The sequence below is a fragment of the Pezoporus wallicus genome, unplaced genomic scaffold, assembly GCF_028554395.1.
Source record: "Pezoporus wallicus isolate ANWC-B61680 ecotype Strahan unplaced genomic scaffold, APGP_CSIRO_Pwel_v1 contig_6354, whole genome shotgun sequence".
Lineage (NCBI taxonomy): Eukaryota > Metazoa > Chordata > Aves > Psittaciformes > Psittacidae > Pezoporus > Pezoporus wallicus.
Window position 1 is genome coordinate 1,176,542 of NW_026638688.1, and position 21,025 is coordinate 1,197,566.

The window sequence follows — 21,025 nt, forward strand, 5'->3', positions numbered from 1 at the left end:
CAGAGGACCATTGATTCACACTGGTTTTAGCTTCTTTTTCTAAGCTGCTGAACGGTATCACTGACTTTCCTGAGGCAGCCTCCAGCATGAAAGAAGAAACACTACCAACACAAAGCTTACACAAAGCTAATCAAACGCTGGTAACTACCTCCTCCCACATGTCACCAACAGTCTCCACTTACCTTCTCCCAGGTCTGACAAGTGAGCTGGTGAGTAGAGCTCAGAGCTGTCGCTCTCTGAAAGGCCAGTACCCTGCAAGTACACAACAGAGTCAAGTCACAAGAGGCAAATCAGAGATGAAGGTCCCTCAGCCATTCAAAGCCCTTACGAACAACTGCAACACGTAACTTACAGCTCAGGTCACAAATTCATCAGTGATTAGAGACTTCACAAGAAAACATTTGTTTAGTGTGCGCGACAGATCCCACATGGAAAAGTCAGCCTCTGGGCAGGGAGAGGAATGCTGAGTCTGCTTCGTATTGTGCTCCCAAGCATCATCCACTGTCTCCTGGACTCTCCCAGGAAGGCTGCTAACACCCTGTAAGCTGCTGGGAAGAGAGAATCTCTTCCGATTTTACACTTTTATGGAGCTTAAGACTGAAATACACCGGCCTCTGCATTACTGCAACCATGATAACTGTATTAAGGCTGTGCCACACAGGAGGAAAATGGCTATTAATCAACCTTAGAAACACTAGCCACAAGTCTTGTGCAGGTACTCCACCTGAAACCATTCTTTGTAAGTTACTTTTTTTCCAAGCCATGTCACTGAATATCAAGTGTTTAGTGGAGAAAAGCAGCATTTTCTTTAAAAATGTGCACCAAGCACCGTATGCTACATGTAATACAACTCAAGCCTCTATCCTGCTACAAGCTCTGCACTTACATACCACTCACCAGCTCACCTGGAAAGGTAACAAAAGAAATGGTGTTCAGAGGAAATCTGATGGAAAAGACCTTAAGTTGAAGCTCAAGCTGCACCACAACGTAACAGTGACAGAAAACCTCTGCACAGAACATTTCTGCTCACACCTTCCCAGCCAGCATCCAGGTGACTCCTTTTCCATATAAATTAATGAAAAGATTTTATAGCCAAGACTACCCCATCACCAGTACAAGTGGGGAGGGGTGGGGAACACATCTATGTTCAGCAGATTTCTTCATCATAACACAGCAACCAGCACCTTTGGGAAGGGTGGACCTTTGCTCCTGGTCTACAGCCAACAAAAAAACCACAGCCCATTGCACTGTGTCTCATTCAGCAGGGTCTGCTGTCTGGGCTTGTTTTCTATCTGGTTTTCAAAAGAGCTGGAAGGGAAGTACCTTCTTTGGGGGAGTCCACTCCTCCTTCTTTGGCATAAAGGCAGTGTCCAAATCATTGGATTCCAAGAGCTTTTTAGTGGGCTTCCTCTGACGCTTGCTTTCGAAGTTTCCTGAAATGAAACTCTTCACATCAGATAAACAGGGGTTTTCTTACCTTCAGACCAAACCATTAACCAAGTATCAGCCAACAGTTCAAAACAACTGGCTTCATCCTGTCTTTGTGACCATAAGCTCCTTGGGCAGAGATGCCAATCACCTGTTTCTTTGCAACTTCCAGAGAAACAGACCTCAGTCTGCCACGACCTTCAGGCAAACCTCAATATGCAATACGAAAATCCACCCACAGAAGAGTCAATGCCAGCAGGTAACCCATCCTGGCAGCACAATTCAGACCACGATTTCCCCATCACTTTGATCTGGCATAAACCAGTCCTACCACTGACAAATCAGCCCTGCCTCCACTCCCACGCTACTGTCACCAGGATTCATGCTGCACATAGTAAACAGGCTAAAGGACATGCTCCTGGTTAGAAGTACCTGGGAAAAGACACCCCAAACAAACTAGCTGTAACCTGCACCACTTCCTACTCAAGCTTTTTGCCGGCACTCAGGAGGTAACAAATTGCTAGACCTAGGCTCATCCACACTGATCTTGGCAACAGTATAGACTTAGAATGACCAACAAAAACGAAGCTATGAGTGAAAGGCACTCCACAGAAACAGTCTGCTACCCATCCCACCCTGTTCATCTGCTTGCTTTATCAGCCTTAGCTGTGTCCTTTCCATGACAATGCTTATGTATCGGACACCTGATGGAGAGAACAGCAGGGCATCATCCTCAAAGCAAGACTGCCAAAACAGAGCTTGGGCTCCATGTGTCTCAGGCAAGAGGCAAGTTTTCTCAGAGCCAAGCAACCTCTGCACATTGGATGTCTGTTCCCACTACTGCACCCTGTACTGCTCTCCTGCACCTCCAACCTGAGGTTCACATCCCCAGTTTGTCTTCCTTTAATCCTCTGCAACTTTCCATTTCCATCTGACACCCACAAGGCAACCCCTTTCCCCTCAAACATAACAGGCTGACCTCCCAGTGACTGTATCTTTCTGCCTGGTTTAATGCTTCTGACTGACCATAGGCCCTTTAGAACACGGTGTTGCCTCCACGTTAGCACAGCCAGAACACTAGGGCTTTAACCCTGGACATGTCTTCAGATGCTACCAGAGAATGAATGCACTGCAAAGTAGATGCCAATACTGACTCCTGGAATAGGGAAAAGCCCATCAGACCACACTCACTCTTTGTATACTGTGCCTTACTGAAAGCCAAGGCCCTGGCTTGCTGCTACCACAAGTCTCCAACAACTTCTACAGCAATTTTTCTTAGAAAGAAAGGAAAAAATGTCTTCCAGAAAAAATTCCAGAGAGATTTCTTTGCCACAATTCCTGGAGTTCATTAGGAGAACAAAATGTCAACCCATGAGCTCTGCAGATTAGACTGCACAGAAAGCTCAGCACAGCAACGTTCATCCAAGAGGTTTTAACAGCAGCAAGAGACCTTCAAGCTAAATAAGTGCCACTGTTTGCACGGAAAGGACTCAAGAGAAGGAGCTGTGAGTTTCTTCTTCTGGACAAAGCAGTATTCCCTGCCAGGACCTAAGGAAGACACACTATAGAAAGCTATTAGCATAAGTGTAATCATTCAGCTCACCGGGCCACCCACTGCCTCTGCCCTCTCACCCATTCCAGCACCAGCAGTGGTCACGAATGCAGCAAACCAAAACCAAACTAACTGATCAACACCTACGAACCTTTTCACACTGACTGAAGCAACAATTTCTGCTGAACTTGTGATATTACTAATTTGTGGGAGCAGAATCACACCGCCTCCCACTTACCTGATTTCACAAATCTCTCTTCTGCATCTGGAGAAGCAGAAACTTCAGAAGCATCTGAGGAACACAACACCAGCTCCAGAGATTCTGTAGGTCCTTCTAGAAGTTGATCAGTGGGATTAGTGGAGTGGGATCCTAGTTCTGATAAGGAGCACTCTGCTTCAAGGATGGGAGGGGACTCTTTGGTTGAAGATGGAGTTGAAACCAAAGGACTGGGCCCCCGCTGGGTAGTTCTGTCAGGACTGCACTGTGCAGGAAGACCTCCTTCAAACTCAGACCTCACCACAGAGTTCACCTAGCATAGTGAAACACGTTGGTGAAAACATTCCTCCTGCACAGCACCACACATAGCAAGAACACTCAGCCAGCAAGAATGCATCAAAAGCACACAGACTGGAGCCCCAGAGCAATACACATGAAGAGCACGTTGGCCTTCACCCACCTTTTGTGCTTGCTCCTGGCCCTTCTTTGATTTTTTCTTGGGTGCAAATAAGTGATCATATTCTTCTGCATATTCCAGAAGCCGTTTACTTGGCTTTCTAAGGCGTTTCCTCTCTGAATGTACTAAGAAAAAGGAAAGCAGCTTCAAGACTTTGTTTCTGAGATGATCATAAGACAAAATGATCCCCATGATCTCTAAATAGTAGTTGTTTCTGCCCTCCCTTCCAGGGGCTCCATGTGGGAAGAGCCCTGGAACCTGTTTCACTGATACAGCCTTATAATTTTTGAGCTTCCTATTTTCCACAAGCCTGAGATGGCAGGTGGGATTTTTAAGGACCTAAGGGACTTCATGCAGTTCAGATAAGAAAGCAAAAACCAGGTATCCGAGAGGCTCCTGGCATTTCACCCACCATCTCCCTACACAAATTACATCCAACCTTCTTGCAGTACTTTTACTGAAACCTAAGACCATTAGGCAACTCAAGACTCATCATGTTACTTTGCTGTTAACCCAAACTCCTTTGGGTTTAGAGCAGGGACACAGGGAAGCACTGTTTTCCCGTCCCACAGTTCAGTCACTAGTTTCACTTGTAACACATGAGCCTAACTCCTTCCCTTCCCCTCCTCCTTTATATACTACAAGAGCCTTGTATTCCCCATCTGCTGCTGCCAGCCCAGTTATTGCCTTTGCTTCCCAACAATAGATTCCACAATGAGATCAGGGAGCAAACAGTCCTTGCCAGCAATTGAAAGCTCTTCAGGGCTCCCGCATCTCTGAGTTTGCACAATGATACACCACTGCAAAGGAAACCCAGTAGCAGGTATTTATTTCCTCAACACAAACCTAACCACCCATGCTGCACCATCTCAACAACCTGGCACACAGCAAGCTCCAAAAAGAGAGCTCTGTGTCACTGCTACTCAGCAAGCTACAAAAGAAAGATGATGCAAATTTATGTCTTTTCCTCACATCCTGAAATACCGCAGACTTTCCTTCTTTTTTGTATTATCAGAAAATTTTTCTAGTCACAAAAACATTTGTGGTCTCTCCTGGAAGTTTAGGAACAAACAATAAATATTCTCTTTGCTTCTTCTCACATGTAGGAGGTGTGGCTTTTTCACCTTTAAAACAGAAGGATTTTATACCAAAGCATTCCAGAGCAACACTTCAGAACAGGGATACTGGACGAGATTGCTACCCTTTACTGTGGCTTTGTGGTTAAACAAGCATATAGAAGTCAAACTTGGCCAAAAGAGAAGGAACAAACTTCTCAAACACAGCTATTTTCAACCTCCAGCAACGCTCTGCACAGGTGTCTGGGTGAAATACACATTTCACGTAACACAGCTATAGGATGAGGATCCTCACTGGGAAACTATTCAGGGCCCTGAAGCCACGCAGCAGAGCACACTGCACTGCGCCAGGAGGGCTGGCTTAGCTGCCTTTTTCTCCCCAAGCAAGTCATGTACAAGAATCCCAAGTGCAGTCTGACTGGCACTGCCAAATCACACACCTGACAGAACCATTAGTTATAAAAATGGGTTTACATCAGCAAATTTGACCAAATTTTCACTTCTGTCTGATTTGCACTCAATCACACTGCAAAGTCTGTACCAAAAATATGCCAAATGTCACTATTCAGCTATGATGATGAATTCATAGTTTGAGCTTAGTGGAAATTAGACAGTTGTAACTGCAATCTGTTGTGATTTCTTACACTGACACTCTGCCTGCTGCAGGCAAGGATTAGCCACGTCTTCTCAAAGCACTGGCAGAGCAAGCGTCTTCTGTAAGATGCAGTTAGTTTACTTCCAGCATTGTTCTCTCTACTATGTAACTGGCCTTGTCTGATAGAAAAGCAAGACTGGTTTCCACAAATGGGCTTTTCACAGCATTAGAGATTTACTCACTCCCACTAGCACACTGGGGATGTTACTGCAGTCCAGACAGCTCCTCACACATCTCCACTGCCTCCCTATGGCACATCTGCATCGGTAAGCTTCAGATGTGCTTCGAGGCTCACTTACTATTTGGAGCAGGGAATTAGGTTACACTGCAGTTGATTTGCCACTTTTGCAAGCAAATCCAGGCCCTCACTGCCACTGCATCCCTCCATGCAGCACCAGGACAGCTCTGTGCTGCTCTCCACAAATGCTGCCTTACCCAAGAGCCTGTTCCTTCCTCTCCTAACATTACTACTTCTTAGCAGTTCTTCTCTGGCTCTCTCTGTAGACTTGCATCTTCACTTCATACAGCAACATTACAGGGAACCTTCAATAGTGAAACCACCATGAAGCTATGAGAACCTGGCTGCATTTTGGTGCAAATGAGGAACTCGCTCCCTCCATGGACTGTGACACTCCTGTGGCAGAGCCCTGACAGCCCCAGAACAATGCGCATCCTCTCACCTGCTCTGTGAAGATTTAAGTCCTCAAAACCACACAGCCACAGCAGTCAGGGAATGATTAAGCTGGTCATAACTTCAAACCAGAACTTCCACCCCATGTGTTACACCCTATGGGCTCATTTTCTGTGCCTGCTGTGACTTGCCTTGGGCAGGTCCTACAACTACTATGCCAGAAGCTGCCTTTTCCACACCGAAACAGAGGTGCAGGCAACCTCCTACAACCACTAATAGCAAAATGCAGACACCAAAATGTGCACTGAGGGAACACCTAAGTGACAGAAAGCACACAGGTTCAAAATCCCATCAAGTTACATTAATTCATGCTATTACAACCAGATTAGAGCAATTTAGTTTGGTGAAATCTATATAAAATAGATCTTATTATTGTTGTGCTGGACCTGTTCCTTATACACACACACCCTTTGGCATTTAGTTTGTTTCAGGGATAGTCCTCAGAAGCCTCCTCCTTCCTAGGTCATTTCCCTTTCAATAATGCTGCCTTCTGCCTGCCTCCAGCCCAGCCTCCCTGAAGCTTCCCCTTCTTTCATTCTCCCCTTCACCAGTCAGGCAGCCACATCAGAGCTGTGAATAAGGCAATCTGTGGGGCTCCCCTCTTCATTATTAGCACCTAAAATTCCACACTAAAACACCAAAAATCCTACAAAACAAACCGAAGAGCACTGTTAAGTCAGAGCAGCCACTGAGGCTCAGTTTCGCAACACTTTCCAGCACTGACCTATCAGCTAACACCAAGCACATGACTCTAAGAAACACGTTATGAAGGTATAAATTTAAAAGAATTCCCAAATCTGGAGGGATGCTTATTTCACCTTGCACTGTGGAGGAACTAATAACTTGTAATGTACTTAAGCTTTCTGACAGAAAAAAGCTAAGCAAAACCCCATAATTGCTCTGCTGCCTTTGCTCTCCGTGCTTACAGAGAACCCCAAACCAACATATCACACCTTCTTCAGCTCAGAAAGGGTCCATCTCCAAACAGTCCCAAGTTCCATAACTTAAGCTTTAAATGAGAAAGTATTAAATGTATACAAATACACACTCTGGTGCAAGTCCAGCTCCCTTACCTTGTGCAGAGAATTCAGACTGGGGAGCAAAGTTGCCAAGCTCTGTTTCTGAGTCCATCACACTGTTGTTTGGCTTACCACATACATTCAAACGTTTCTCAGCTAAGTCTAAATGATTCTTACAGTCCTGATCTGCAAGGTCTCCCTCAAGCACCTTTGTATGAGGGGAATGCCTACGTCCCAAGCACTCATTTCCCTTCCGTGAAAAGCCACGAGAATTCAGGCCAAAGGCACTCTCCAAGTTTCCTTGTTCCCTACATCTACTGGTGTGCTTATTAGATCTAGCACTGCTTTGGTTAAAACGCTGCCATCGCTTTTTGGGTGCTACGTGATTTACATCATTAGACTCATCACCAAGAGAGCTCTCACTATTTGCCTCTGAATCCAAGCCTGGACTCTCTCCATTTGCAGTAGAAATGCAGCTCTCAATATTTCTACCAGCTTCAGGTCTCCTTCCAATACGATCTAAATTGTCATCAGATAAACAGGCAGAGTCTTCATCAGTTGAATGTTCTGTTAAACCAACAGACTCTGTTGACTGTTTCCTCTCAGTATCTTCTGCTCCATTACCTAGAGGACTGGTAACCGAACCGTGAACGCGGAATGCACGTTCTCCTGAACCTCTGGATAACCGACTTAGTAACTTACTTGGCCCTCCTGGTTTTAAGTCCTTTCTGTTTGAAACTGTTTTATCTCCAAGCTTTGATGACTGCTTAGATTTTGAACAGTTGCGTTTGGACACACAATTGGTGCCTTTTGTCCCCGAAACAGCAGTACTCGTGGGCTCCCTTTTACCAGCACCAATCCCCGTCAACTTGGTTGGAGGATTGCGTGAAAATGAGGAGTTGCTTAGAGCAGAGTTTGGATTTACTGTTTCCTGGACACAATCTCCATTTTTTTCGATTTTATATGAGGGACCTACAATAGACAAGGACTTCAGACAACTCGCAGAATTGCTTCCAGAACCATCAGCTGTGCTGGTATTTCGAAATGGAACTATATTTTGAACAGTCATCAGTTGCTGTTCTTTTGTCTTACTGTCATGCATATCCTTCAACATCATTAACAAGGTGCTGAATTTGTAATCTGGCTCAATAGGCAAACGACCATGACCAGAGGCAGGAGAGAAAAGTAAAGGTACTGAGGCCTTTGGAGTGCCAGAGTCACTGGCATCATCGTTCATGGACCGGTAAGACAGCTCCTTCAGCTCTGACAAGACGTGTTTCACCACGGCCGTTTCTATTTCAGCAGAATCCCTGGGTTTCTCATGCATGTTGTTTAACAGTTTCTGACCATCAACTTTTCTGCCGCTCTGAAGAGAATCCCTCTGAAGGTCAGAGAAACCTTTGGTATCAGAAGAGCAGTGATTCACACCACCCTCCTCTTCTGCAAGAAGAGGCTCTAACCCAGCAACTTTTTCTTTATGTTTGCATTTTATACTCCTGATTCGGGACAGTTTCGTGCTTTTCGGTTTTAAGATTGCTTGATTTTCAACAGCAGGCCAGGAGCTGTCCTTGGAAACACTTTGGGGAGTAGTGTGCTTGTTTGCTGGGGAAAGATTGTCGTTTCTCACATCTGAAGAGCACTCAAGAGCTGTCAATGACATCTCAGCATCAGAGAAGCCTACTTCAAGCTCCCCATCTGCAAATTCAGCATCAAGTCTGCTGATTACTGAACCGCCCAGAGATTTGCGGTCTCTGTACGACTTCTTCCTGGCCCTTCTGTTGCTCTTCTGGGAAAGATACATGGAAAGCTTGATGTTTCCACTTGACGTCATAGGAAATTCCTTCTCCACCTTATCTGAAGAATCACTAACTTCAAGAGCACTAGAAGCTCTCTCTGAACTTTGGTCCATGGTATCTGCATCACTGTTCCCACCATCTGAGAGGGAAGAGGATGAATCAGACTCAGTTTGTTTTTTCTCAATACCAGCATCAGATGCAGAATAGTGTATCTGTAATTTGGAACTGCACAAAATGCCCAGGGAGCTCTTCTCCCTCTCCAAAGATGCACTTGAAAACAAATCCCCTTGGAGATTTTTCTTCAGAGCATCACTTTTACGATTCTCATAGTCCGGTTTCAAAGCTGTCTTTTCAAAATGTCTTTCTCCAAAGGAGGAAAGCAAATGGTTCTCCCTGGTGCTACTGGAGCCTGTTAAACTGCTGGCAATCCGGCGAAGCTCATGAGACGCGTGTTTGTCTGGTAGGTCCCCAATCATCATGTTTCTAACTAAGCTCTCTGTTGTTTTATCTTTGAGTTCTCCAGCAGATCCTTCCCCTCTTGCACCACTCTTTTTTACTCTCGTCCTCTTTCTGCTGTCAGAGCTTTTTTTCATGTGTGGCTTAATGTGTAATTTTCCTTTCTCCCTGGCTGGGTGTCTGGAGTCTAAAGTCATAGACTTAAAACAGCCATTGAGCTGCCTGTCCCCTTCAGCTCCAGGGCCATTAGTATAATATTCCAACTGCACTTCCTTCTCACTGTCCAGCTCACTGGAGTTCTGGCTGGACTTCTGTTCTTCTGGCCCTCCAAGAAGAATGTCTTCTGCCTGTCCAACACTGCTCTCCCATTTAGCCATAAACCTTTGAGGAACCTTCAAGTTAGAGGAGACAAAAAGAGAAAGAAAAACAATTTTGAGTGTGTAAGCAAAAAGATAAAAGTGAGATCAAGGTACACAAGGCACAGAACAGAGTGACAGCCCTCCATTTTACATCTTTAAGACAATCACGTGGATTCCCAGCCTATGCCTTACAGACACAGAAAATACTGCTCCTGGGCAAGCATCCTGCGCTCCTGCTGAGCCTAATAAAAATCCCTGTGCACTCCCAAACCAGCAAAAAGGTCCCTGCAAGCACAGGTCTCCCAGGAGCCAGATGTCCTGGCATCCCAGCACACCGTGAACACAACAGCCTGTAAAGGGGAACGCATATGGTATGGATCCCTGGCATAGAAACACAAAGCAACAGCCAACAAGCTTCTCAAGGTGAATGCACCAAAATTTTCCCCAAAACATTTGAGCAGACATCTTTGCTTTGCTCATTCTTGATTGTGCCTGCACTCCTTGAACTCGGAGCACTCTATCTTCCCTCTCCATCAACTCACCTTGGCACAAACGCAAGATCTACACACAGAGTCAAAATGTACTCTTATCAAATTCAAGATGTCCATTACTGTGAAGTCTCCCAGCTTTAACTCTTTATCTTTTAATATATAATAAAGAGCACTCTGCATACTCTACAAGAATTTCCGCTAATATCATGAAACCAGCAAGAAACTTGTTTCTTGTTTGTATGGGTAGGTTTTGGCTGCACAACAGCAAATCAAAGGCTTCACAACTGCTCCCGAAATCAAAACCAATTCCAAGGCACAAGGAACAGCTCAAATTTCTCACAGTTTTCCCTAAAAAAAACCCACACCAACAAAATTGCATCTTGGCAAATTAAAAAAGTTTTATGGAGCCTGATAGCAAACCAAGCCAAAACCTCTCAGCTTTGTATCAGATCCTGGCTTGCAGGAATGCAAACTTGCACATTATGCAAACATTTGATTACTGCAGCCACAGACCCGACCATATACTTCTAGGGTGAGATTCAAGCCATGCAGCCCTTCTAGGACTAGAAAAGTTACTTGGGAGCATGTAACTAGTTGATAAAGGGCTGGGAATGAAAGGGGAAAAGTCCGTAGAGAAGATACTGAACATGCCCATGGAAAAGGGAAAACAAATGAGAGCATTACACCCAGGGACTCACATCTGCAAGAGCACATTTAATCTGATGGGTTTGCACTGACACAGGTCATACACCTCTTGGAAAAAGATAAAAAGAAAAAACAGACAACACTGCCTAATTTGCCTATTTGCTCTCTTTCAGTAATGCTGGAACCTCACTGGCAAAGTGTTTTCCCAGTCAAACTGTAAGTCCTAACAGGTTTCTATAAAGAGAATTACTGAAGCAGGGCTAAAAACCCTTCTGCTTTATCTCAGTCAGTGATCTAGTGAAGCGTGCAACTCCACCTCTGCTTCACATCAGCCAAAAGAGGCTGCCAGACAGCACAGGAAGTTATTTAGAAGCGTGCTATAATAGACATCAGGAGAGGGCTGTGCTGCTGAACGCATCTCACCAGCAGAGACCTGACTCCTCCTGTCTGGGGCAGTAAAAGCAGCAAGTCACACCCAGATATGAAAGAGTGCCTAGAAACTCCTGGCAGCTTATGGACTTTGCTCATTGTAATGATGCAAAGAACCACTTCCCTGGCTGTGATGCTACAGTCACTGCCACAGAAGAAAGCTGCCAAAGTGCTGTTCCTGGCATCAAGGAATACTCTGTACTGTGCAGATTCAAAGAATCAAAAACATAGTAGAGAAAAAAGATCTTTCACCTTATGTTTGTAGCCTTTTTCCTTCTGCTTTCCTCTTCTCCGAAGAATGGGCAGCTCTTCAAATTGATGTCTTCCTTCAAAGAGGACAATAGCTTTCCCAGCAACCCAGGTTTTCTCTGAAGGCTCTCCTAAGGCATCCACATAGTACTCTCGGTACGGTCTCCGATTGGAAACTATTGAGAAATTTAACAGAAATAACCCCTTGCAAATGACAGAATAAAGACACACAAAGAATCACAAAAACCAGTAATTTGCCAATTAATTTTCATCCACTTTTTGCTTTCTAACATTCCCACATGAATGTGAATTCTGGGGATTTCTACTCTGAGCTGAGGGACACACCTCTGATCTCCGCTGTCTACGGTCTGTGTTGCCACTCTCCATTTCCAAGTTGTGCTTATGTTTCTTATAATCAATTGATTTAACAGTTTTAAGATGGGTAATCTCCCCAGAGCAAAGGCTTGGCTGCAAAATATTGCAAAACTACCCAAATATTCTTTTGCCCGAGACACACAATGTATCAGGCAGGACACTGCTTTGTTGCTACTCCCTGATTAATGATTAAACAGCCCAGTCCACTTGACCATTGGGAAAACAACAGTATGCTGGCCAACACCCAGAAATGACATCCTTCTGGATAGGATTTACTCATACAGGTTGAACCTCTCCCACCACAATATATCCCATTTTGTTCAATGCTTTGTTACCAAACACACTCTTATTTAGGACATAAAATATTAACAGCAGTACACACATACGTACACACTCTACAAGGACTAGGTGCAATGTGACAAAATGTTAGTTTCAGTGAGTATCTCCACACAAACTCAATCATAAGGGCACAACTAAAGATTTGACAAAGGTGCTTTCTGTTTGAAAATGCTGAACTGACATGGTACAGGTAAGAGCTGAACCAGTACTGGGTGTGCTGATGAAAAAGCACAGGTTAAAAGCACTAGAACAGAGCAAACAAAGCTTGAACAAGGGATATATAAACTTCTGCCTGCATTTCACTGCACTGTGTGCTTCACATTCTCCTGGGAACACCTTCACCGTCTGAACATGTACTCTGGATTTCACAGACCATTGGTTTATGCTGCCTCTTCCAGGATTTCCAGCACAGCACAGCAGCCTGGCCTTTAGTGATGCTGACACCAAGATTCTGGACAAGACCACTGAGAGGATGACAAATAATGACCAGGGCAACATCAAACCAAGGACAAAGATGACAGACTTCATTTGTCCCATTCCCAGTAGTGGAACTCAAGCTACTAAGCCTGCATCTTTCAGCTCCAAAAAATCTTCAGTCAAAGGCTTGCTGAGAAAAGGCAAACTGCTTTAAATGAAATCCCATGCCTCAAACCCAAGGGAAGAGGTTTTTGCAGAAATAATGAGTTTGAAGTGACCTGTCTTGTTTTGAAAGGAGTGTTCCCTTGGCAACAGGAGAGCCAAGGCAGTGGGACTGTGCTTTCTACCCAGCAGCTCCCCCTGCCCAAAATCAGAGCTCAGCTCTGCCATCTCGGCATCAGGGGGAGGAGACAAGCACATTCCATACAGCCACCACGGGAAAATGCAGTTTTCCTCAGAGCTCCGTTGGTTTGAACAAGGACAAAACACGATCGGAGAGTCCATCGTGTAGCAGGAGATCAGACCTTGCAGGAATGTGTTAATAGCATGCTTCCTCCCTGCAAAATTCCTTTATTAGAAATCCTTATACACAGGCTGAGAGGGGATTAATGAACAGCTATATACACTAAATCCTGCCCAAAACTTCATGGGGAGAGATGAGGGGAGCGAATATGCATCTGGCTTATCTTCCAGCAACATTTTTGACAGGAATGAGAGCTTAAAAGGGACTATTTAAAATAGCAAATTCAGTATTATCCAAAATCAGGATGAAGGGGAAGATGGAAGAAAAACAAGACAACTGCAGCAATCAGTCCTGGGCATGACATGAGCACAACGTTGGAAAATCTACATCATGTCTCTACAGAAATAGAGGGCTCTGAGCTGATGCCTACTTGGAAAAAAGTCTACTTGCTCTCAGCACTTGCTTCTTAGAGCTGACAAGGACCACAAGAACTGGAGAGAAACACATCAGTGAGTGGCAACCTCACCAGTCTAGAGCTGCCAGTGGCAGACGGCACTGGTCAAGGGGTTTCAGTTGCCCACAGAACAGAAAGCATCTGAAGGGGAATCCAGAAACACATAAACAAGCCTTTCCATGTGTGGCAGTCTCCCCACGGCAGGCTGTATGATCCTAAAAGCAAAACAAACAACCACTTCCCCTCTGCTCTCTCCATCACTAACCTACACTTCTCTGCCTTGAACTTAAGACAGTCTTCCTTCCTGGCACTCATGCACACACAGCTCTGCCTCATTTCCCCCATCCCTTCCACTCAGCCAGCTCTCAGCCTGACACACTATGCCCTAAACTTTCACACATGTGGCTCCATCTCCAGGTTTTCCTGATACTTCTAGCCCCTTGCTTCCTTGTGCCAAACAAGACCAAAAATATTCCACTTCTTCACACATGTTCCCCATCACACCTTCAGGCATTCAGCAGCTACACTGTGCTACCATACACCCTGCTTCTCAGCCTCTCCAGCCTCCCATTCTCCAGCCTAGCCGACTGCGTCCTCACACAGTCCAGGTACTTCAGCTCTCCCTCTCCACCCGCTGGGCACCTCTGTCCTCACCTCTCTGATCCACCTCCTTTTCTCTGCATCCTTTTCTTGAGAGGATGTTCTTTCTTCTGCACTGCCTTAAGCTCTGCCCAGCTACCCTGGGAAGAAAAGTCTACATGTCCAACAGCTATCCATGCCACTTCCATCAGCCTCAGCCCCACCTTCCTCCTGTCTCCTCCCAGATTTAGGTCCACTTTTTAGATCCATGTCTTCCACAGAAAAGTCTTATTTCTTCATACCTTAAAAAAGCATTTCTGGCCCTTGAAATTTAATTTAAAACTGCAGCACCCTGCCATAAACAACACCTCCACTTTGTAGTCTGAGTAGATACAGTACCTTTCATTTTTGAGTGACAGTCCAGCACTGGGTCATGACAAATTGTGCATGGCCACCAAGGGCGCCTGTTGAACTTGGCCCAAACAAGATCCCCAACTTCATACTTCACTGGAGTAGGTTTCTTCTTGGCTTGGATCTTTGGGGAAAAACCAGAACACAAGAAATCACTAAAGCTCCAGATGCTTTCAGAGAGATTTGCCTCCCCCCTGGGTGCCAGTTACATTGGGCCACCAGACACATTTACATTAAAAAGCAAGTCCTGATTTTCCTTAGTGGTTTCTACACCTTCCAAAACACAACAGTTCTCCCCATCCTCCTTAAAGGATAAAACAAACCTGTTTTGTTTTTTTTTGTTAAGCTTCAGTAAGGAACATGACCTCTGGTAAAGGACTGAGCTCAAACTTCACATATTGGAGCAGGTAAATATTTGGAGCAAGACTTTAAAGGCCCCCTTACTTTACTAACACCAATTTCATTCAAAGCAAAGCAAAGTTAATTTCAAAGGTTGCAATGTACAGTAAAAGTAGAGTAAGAGACAATTAAATACTCCTGACTGGAAGAAGGTGATGCGAACAGCAAAATAAGTATTAATCAATTTAAAGGAAAGAGAAAGTTGGTATATACAAGCTAATAACTGCCCTGCTTCTGTACTCCAGAAAAAGCTTCACCACAAACTGTTTGAAACCCAAGGCCAGCACAATGAGAAAAAAAAACCTTATGGTGTAATTTTGGGTTTATACTAGCAGAATTGCCATTTCTCCTGCCCTGCAGCTTTGGGGCAGAGCAAGGCAGCACAACAGCAGTCATCCCACCTCTAGGAGACAGATGGACACGCAGACTGTGCCTGTCTCTCAAACCCACTCACAAGTATGAGCTCTGCAGCAACAGCCACACAGGTGAGAGCTTCCCAGAGCTGTGCAGCCGTCACAAGAATGTCAAAATCTTTCAACACACAAATCCTAACGCAGCTTAATGCCATTTCTGTCTCGCTGCGGAAGAGTGGAGAGCAGATCCCGTGCTGTTTGCTGAGCACACAGCTCCTTGGCTGGACGCTGCACTACCAGCAGGACCTCTGCCAAGAAGAGGATTGAGGAGCTTACTGATGTTGTGACTAATTGAGCCAAGATGGGGTACAATAGGTTTCCACAGGATACAGAATTCCCCGTGCCCAGCTGTGAAGTATCTGCCTGTTTGCCAGCACCAGACAACATGTCCCAGCTGGGTTCATCATTTTAAGAGCTCTAAGAAGTGCTGCAGGTATTACTCTTGCCAATAAGCATTAGCAATATGCTCCTCATTAAAGCTGTCATACCACAAATGCACACCTTCTCAGTTTGCTTCTCCATCCTGCTCACCACCCTTCCTGAGGCACGTCTCTTGCAATTCATAGTTCAACATCCTAGCAACTAAAACACAACAGACCTCGCCAATAAAATGTACATTCAGCTTCAGGTTGAGTTTTATGGGTTTTCTTCATGTGGTTGAAGTAAATACAAAAGGATAAACTCCTCTGCTACATGAAAAAGCAGGTAATGATGTTACAGACTACATTGCTGGAATTCTTTTCACTCAGTCATCAAAAGCCATACAATAACTTACTGCTTAGCAGGAGCTCAGGAACAGGGAAAGTGAAGAGAAGGCTCCAGGGAGACCTTAGAGCAGCTTCCAAACCTAAAGGGGCTACAAGAATCCTGGAGAGGGGCTTGTGACAAGGGCCTGCAGGGATAGGACAAGAGGAATGGCTTTAACCTGAGAGAGGAGAGATTGAGGTAAGATATTAGGACAAAATTCTTCCTGGTGAGGGTGCTGAGATGCTGGCACAGGGTGCCCAGAGAATCTGTGGCTGCCCCATCCCTGGCAGTGTTCAAGGCCAAGTTGGACAGGGCTTGCAGTAACCTGCTCTGGTGGAAGGTGTCCCTGCCCATGGTAAGGGGTTGGAGCTGGATGAGCTTTAAGGTCCCTTCCAACACAAACCATTCTATGAAGGGACACTGGGAAGGGGGCTGCAGCCCCTCACTTTGCCACCACCCTGCTGCAGCCTCCGTGCCTCCACCACACCACAGACACAAGTTTTCTGGAACAAAACCATGCATCCCTGAGCATGGGAACCAGAGGTGCTGCCTTTGCTGCTGCTTTTAAAATGCAGATGCAATACTCCTCCCCTCCCACATACCTTTTTTTTAAGGCCCTTCTACATCTTCTGTTCTCCCTGCAAAAATGCCTTTTTTTAAAAAAACACATTTTCCAACTCCAGACTTTAATGGGCTCATGTCTGTTATATCTGATTCTCTCAATCTCAGCGCATAGTAGCTTTGCCAAAGCCATTCACACTGACCCACCAGAGTGACACCACCAGTCCTGCCCAGAGGCAAGTCTGCATTTAAATCAACTCTTTGTCACCCTCCAATACCCCACACACAGGGGCTTGATGAAAACCTGGCTTTCAGGAAACTATTCAGACAATGCTCAAATAGTCACCTCCTCCTCAGCAGTCACTGCTATTCTCATTCCTCAGCAGTTTGCAATCCCTTCCCTGGCACCAGCAGTCAGACTCATCACCACCCACCACAAAGGTCCCACCAGTGGGTCACAGATGAAGACGATGAAGCACCATGTTCCCATGTCCAAGGAGAGCCTTGTGACAGGATGCACTGCGGCAGGTCACTGTCTTGCACTGTTCTCTCCCCAGATCCCACCACCTGGCCAGAGATGCCTTTTACATTTCCAGGGGGGGGGGGGAAATACCCTAAGAGTTTTAGAATTTCTAACATTAACATAAAAAAAAAAAACAACTAGCAGAGCAACAGCATCAGTTATCAGCATATCCAGGTACAGTAAGTCTCTTCCTCCAAACTGCTCCATGATGCCAGAATTACAACACCCAAAGCATGTATTTCTTCTGTCAGATTACAAGTAATTTAATTCCTCTTACAATTAAGATTTATTGTGCCAAGATCAAACTGCTAATACAGCTCAATGGCCAAAACCTCAGCCCTGCAGTAATGGCAGCTTTCTTGTCAGCTAGGGAAAGGCCAAGGGTTTCTGAACAATGAACTTCAGACATAATCCCTACAACATATGGTCTGAGTACTGTTTAGCTACAGAGCATGGAAACCTTCAAGTGTTTAAATAACAAGAAAACTTGTGAACCATTGCATACCAGGTAGGTACCATGTCCTAACTGCAGTGGAGAGAAGCTGAATTCAAAGCAGATTACAGGTCTGGACTAGTGAGGAAGGGAAGGACAGTGCTCCCTGGCTGAGCAAGGCAACACCACAGGTTTTGTATTGTGAAACATTCCCCTAAAGGAAGTCAGTATCGTCTACTCTGTTATCAATTGTTTGGCAATGATTTGCTCAGATAGGACAAGCTACAGACTAAATGCTAGACAATACACAATATTTCAGATGACTTTGTGCTATTTTTGGAGAGCACAAGAATGTACCTTGAGGATATTTTTAACCAGTCTCCACCATTGCAACTAAGTCACAACTGACCACAGATGAAGAGGTCACAAGCCAAGGTTCTGCATCAGACAACACAAACACTTCCACCTTGAAAGTCACCTCCTGAACTTGTACTGTGCCAAACCACCATTCTGCAGTTCACTGGGTGAAAATACCAGAAGCAGGTGCTCAGCTTCGTGAGGAAGCAGTCTGACAGAAACAAAGTGTCTGTCCCCTCCTGAAATTCTCATAGTGAGGCAAGTATGAAGCGTATCATGCAAGGAAAGCTTATATTTCTAAGTGATTTTACTGTTACGTTATAAATAAATACTGTCCTTGACTGTCTCTCGCCAATCTTCCCTTTAAAATAATCACATAATTAGACAGTGACAAAAATAATGCTTATCCAGTAACAACTCTGGGCTACGGCACTTGAAGCTGCTGCTCAACCCATTGATCTTCCTGGAAGACGTGGCACAAAGCACAAGTCCACACAAACATACATATATGCTGATAGCCATAGCATGCACTCTTCTGCAGCACTGATCATCTCTGTATAACCAGAGCAGCACCACCATCTCCAGCACAGTGTGGCACGGCTCTAGACACTCTAGCTGCCCCAGCACAACTGGGATGCTACCACCTTGGCAGAGCCATGTTAAGACCAAACTACAAGCAAAGAGGCAGACAGAGATACATATATATTATGTTACAGGCCAACATTTTCAGCATCACATACCCAAAGAGCCTTGCTGTCCAGAGTCCAAGCAGCAAGCTGCAGCCACTGTAGCCCTGCACACCTGAAATTCAGACCTGCTTTGGAAAGCCAGCATATAAATGTGTGGTCAAAATATCCCTGTTATGTTTTATTCTTGACAATTATAAACATGACATTATCCAATGAAGAAAGGGACAGAACATACTTTAGGAGAGAGTCTGCAAAAGAGATTGTGTGAAAAGGAAGAAAAGCAAGAAGGAAGCTGCTGTCCCCCAAGAATAATGAAGGCAGCCAAGCCTAGTTTCAGCAAGTGGACAGAATCAAAGCCAAGGAAGAAAACAAGAGGAGGCAGCCACATCCAAGCGATAATTAAACAATATGGCATAATAAACAACACTAACAGCCTGTTCTGCTGAGCATGTCAGGCACCTGCCCAGGGCCTTGCAGCAGCAGCACAGGGTATCTCCTGCACAGATCTCACCACACTGGTAGCTGCAAGTAAATCACACCCTGCACAGGCACACATCAGCTGCCAGAAGGCAGCAGCTCTGCCCCATGAACTTCCCATGTTCTTCTCAAACCTCCCTACTCCTGGGGAAGCAATCCCTGTGCTTCTCCCTGCAGCACACCAGCAAACAAGCTTGTAACTTGATTACAAACAAGCTGTAATATCTACTACTTATCAGTTAGAACTGGGAGTCTGATGAGGGTCAGGTCAGCACCTTGCCCACTATCACCTTTTTTTTTTCCCTTAAAGTTCAATGATCACTTTTTTTCCTGAAGAGGATGGGTTGAAAAGGAGTTCACTTCATTCCCATGAGCCACCAAACCCATTCCCAGATATGGCTGAAGATCAACAGCTCTTTGTACCTGGGGTGGTGGTATATAAAAATACCTAACAAAGCAAACTTGGAGAGGTGACACTTGAAGGCATTGGATTAACCTGGGCCTAAAAGTCCATTTAAAGTAATATCTACTAATACAACCAACCACAGGGCTGGTGTCACATGCTGGAAAGTGCCATGCCAGCTCCTGCCCTTTCACCATCACACAACAGGTTATTCACCCTCTGCTCCTGCAAAAGAGGGGCAGCAAGTGGGGCAAATCCTGTTACAAACACTCCTAGAACTAGCCTGGAAGGGCATTGCTGAAGCTACTCCTAAAGTTTTCATGAGAGGATGATTCCCTCCAGCTGAAGTTCAACCTCACTGAATTAACTTACAGTTTAAAACAAAGCAGAGCAGCTTCAACTTCAGCCCTCTGAGCTCAGGCTTATCATTCTTTCACAAGTCCATAGAGCTCCCATCACATGGGGGTTCAGATCCTTTAGCTGGTCACATTAACATCACTTAACCTGTCACAGAAATGAAGCAGTGATGGCTGCAATTCCCATACAGCGACTGCTGATGACAGACACAGTTAAAAGTACAACTCCTACCACAGTCCTGCTTTTAAGGATGGGAAGTTGGAGAGAAGACTCAGTGATCTATTGTTCATTACTTCACTTAGCTCCAAAACTTGTGCACTAAGAAATGAATGAATACTGACAGAAGACAACAGGGACTAGGAAATAATCTTGTTTGTGAATGTTGCATGTAAAGATAAAAAGGAGCTGAGATTAAGAACTGAAATTAGTAACTACCTGTGATGAAAGCCAAGAAATAAATTCTTATATGGTGGTGAGGCACTGGAATGGGTTGCCCAGGGAAGTTGTGAATCCTCCATCCCTGGAGGTGTTCAAGGCCAGGTTGGACAGAGCCTTGGGTGCAATGGTTTAGTGTGAGGGGTCCCTGCCCATGGCAGAGAGGGTGGAACTAGATGATCTTAAGGTCCTTTCCAACCCTAACTATTCTATGATCAGCAAAGACTTGCGTTTTAAAGAAGCTTTTTTGAAATGAGAAACAAATTGGTTGGAAAAACATAAAATGGAAAGAAAATTAAATTTTATCTACTTCATAGCTTAAGAAGTATTTGAAGCCAAGCAAAAAGAGGTCATCAATCAAAGTTTCCTCTGTACAAAGGGGCATTACCAAGCATCCAAGCTTTAAGCCTTTACAGAGAGAGGCTGCGATGCTGAGCCTGCAGTGTGCAGGTAGAGCAGCACCCTCTGCAACTCTGCTGTGAGAGAACTTAAAGGAATAAATCCCTGCACAGAGAAAGGGGTAAACCCAACTGGAGTATGTAGGCAAAAAAACAGAACACCCAAAGCACAATACCTGCACAGTGTATCTGCTGAAACCATCACTGCCCCTCACCAGCATAATAATTGTATGACACTTCACAGCAAGCTTCAAGTCAAACACAGGAGTCAGAGA

The 21,025-nt window shown here is 45.0% G+C and overlaps 1 protein-coding gene across 3 annotated transcripts in view; it reads right to left on the reverse strand.

Annotated features, from left to right (window-relative positions):
* Window positions 1–21,025, reverse strand: part of NSD1 (nuclear receptor binding SET domain protein 1) — a 59,965-nt gene that overhangs the window by 27,945 nt on the left and 10,995 nt on the right. Inside the window, exons 3-9 of one of the 3 annotated variants that reach the window (XM_057412014.1) lie at window positions 14,547–14,682; window positions 11,524–11,696; window positions 7,150–9,739; window positions 3,658–3,779; window positions 3,219–3,510; window positions 1,324–1,433; window positions 183–252 (exon numbers count right to left, since the gene is read on the reverse strand). In XM_057412014.1, coding sequence (XP_057267997.1) covers window positions 183–252; window positions 1,324–1,433; window positions 3,219–3,510; window positions 3,658–3,779; window positions 7,150–9,739; window positions 11,524–11,696; window positions 14,547–14,682 — 3,493 coding nt within the window. The remainder of the gene's footprint in view (window positions 1–182; window positions 253–1,323; window positions 1,434–3,218; window positions 3,511–3,657; window positions 3,780–7,149; window positions 9,740–11,523; window positions 11,697–14,546; window positions 14,683–21,025) is intronic. The other 2 variants (XM_057412015.1, XM_057412017.1) reach the window with 2 other exon arrangements.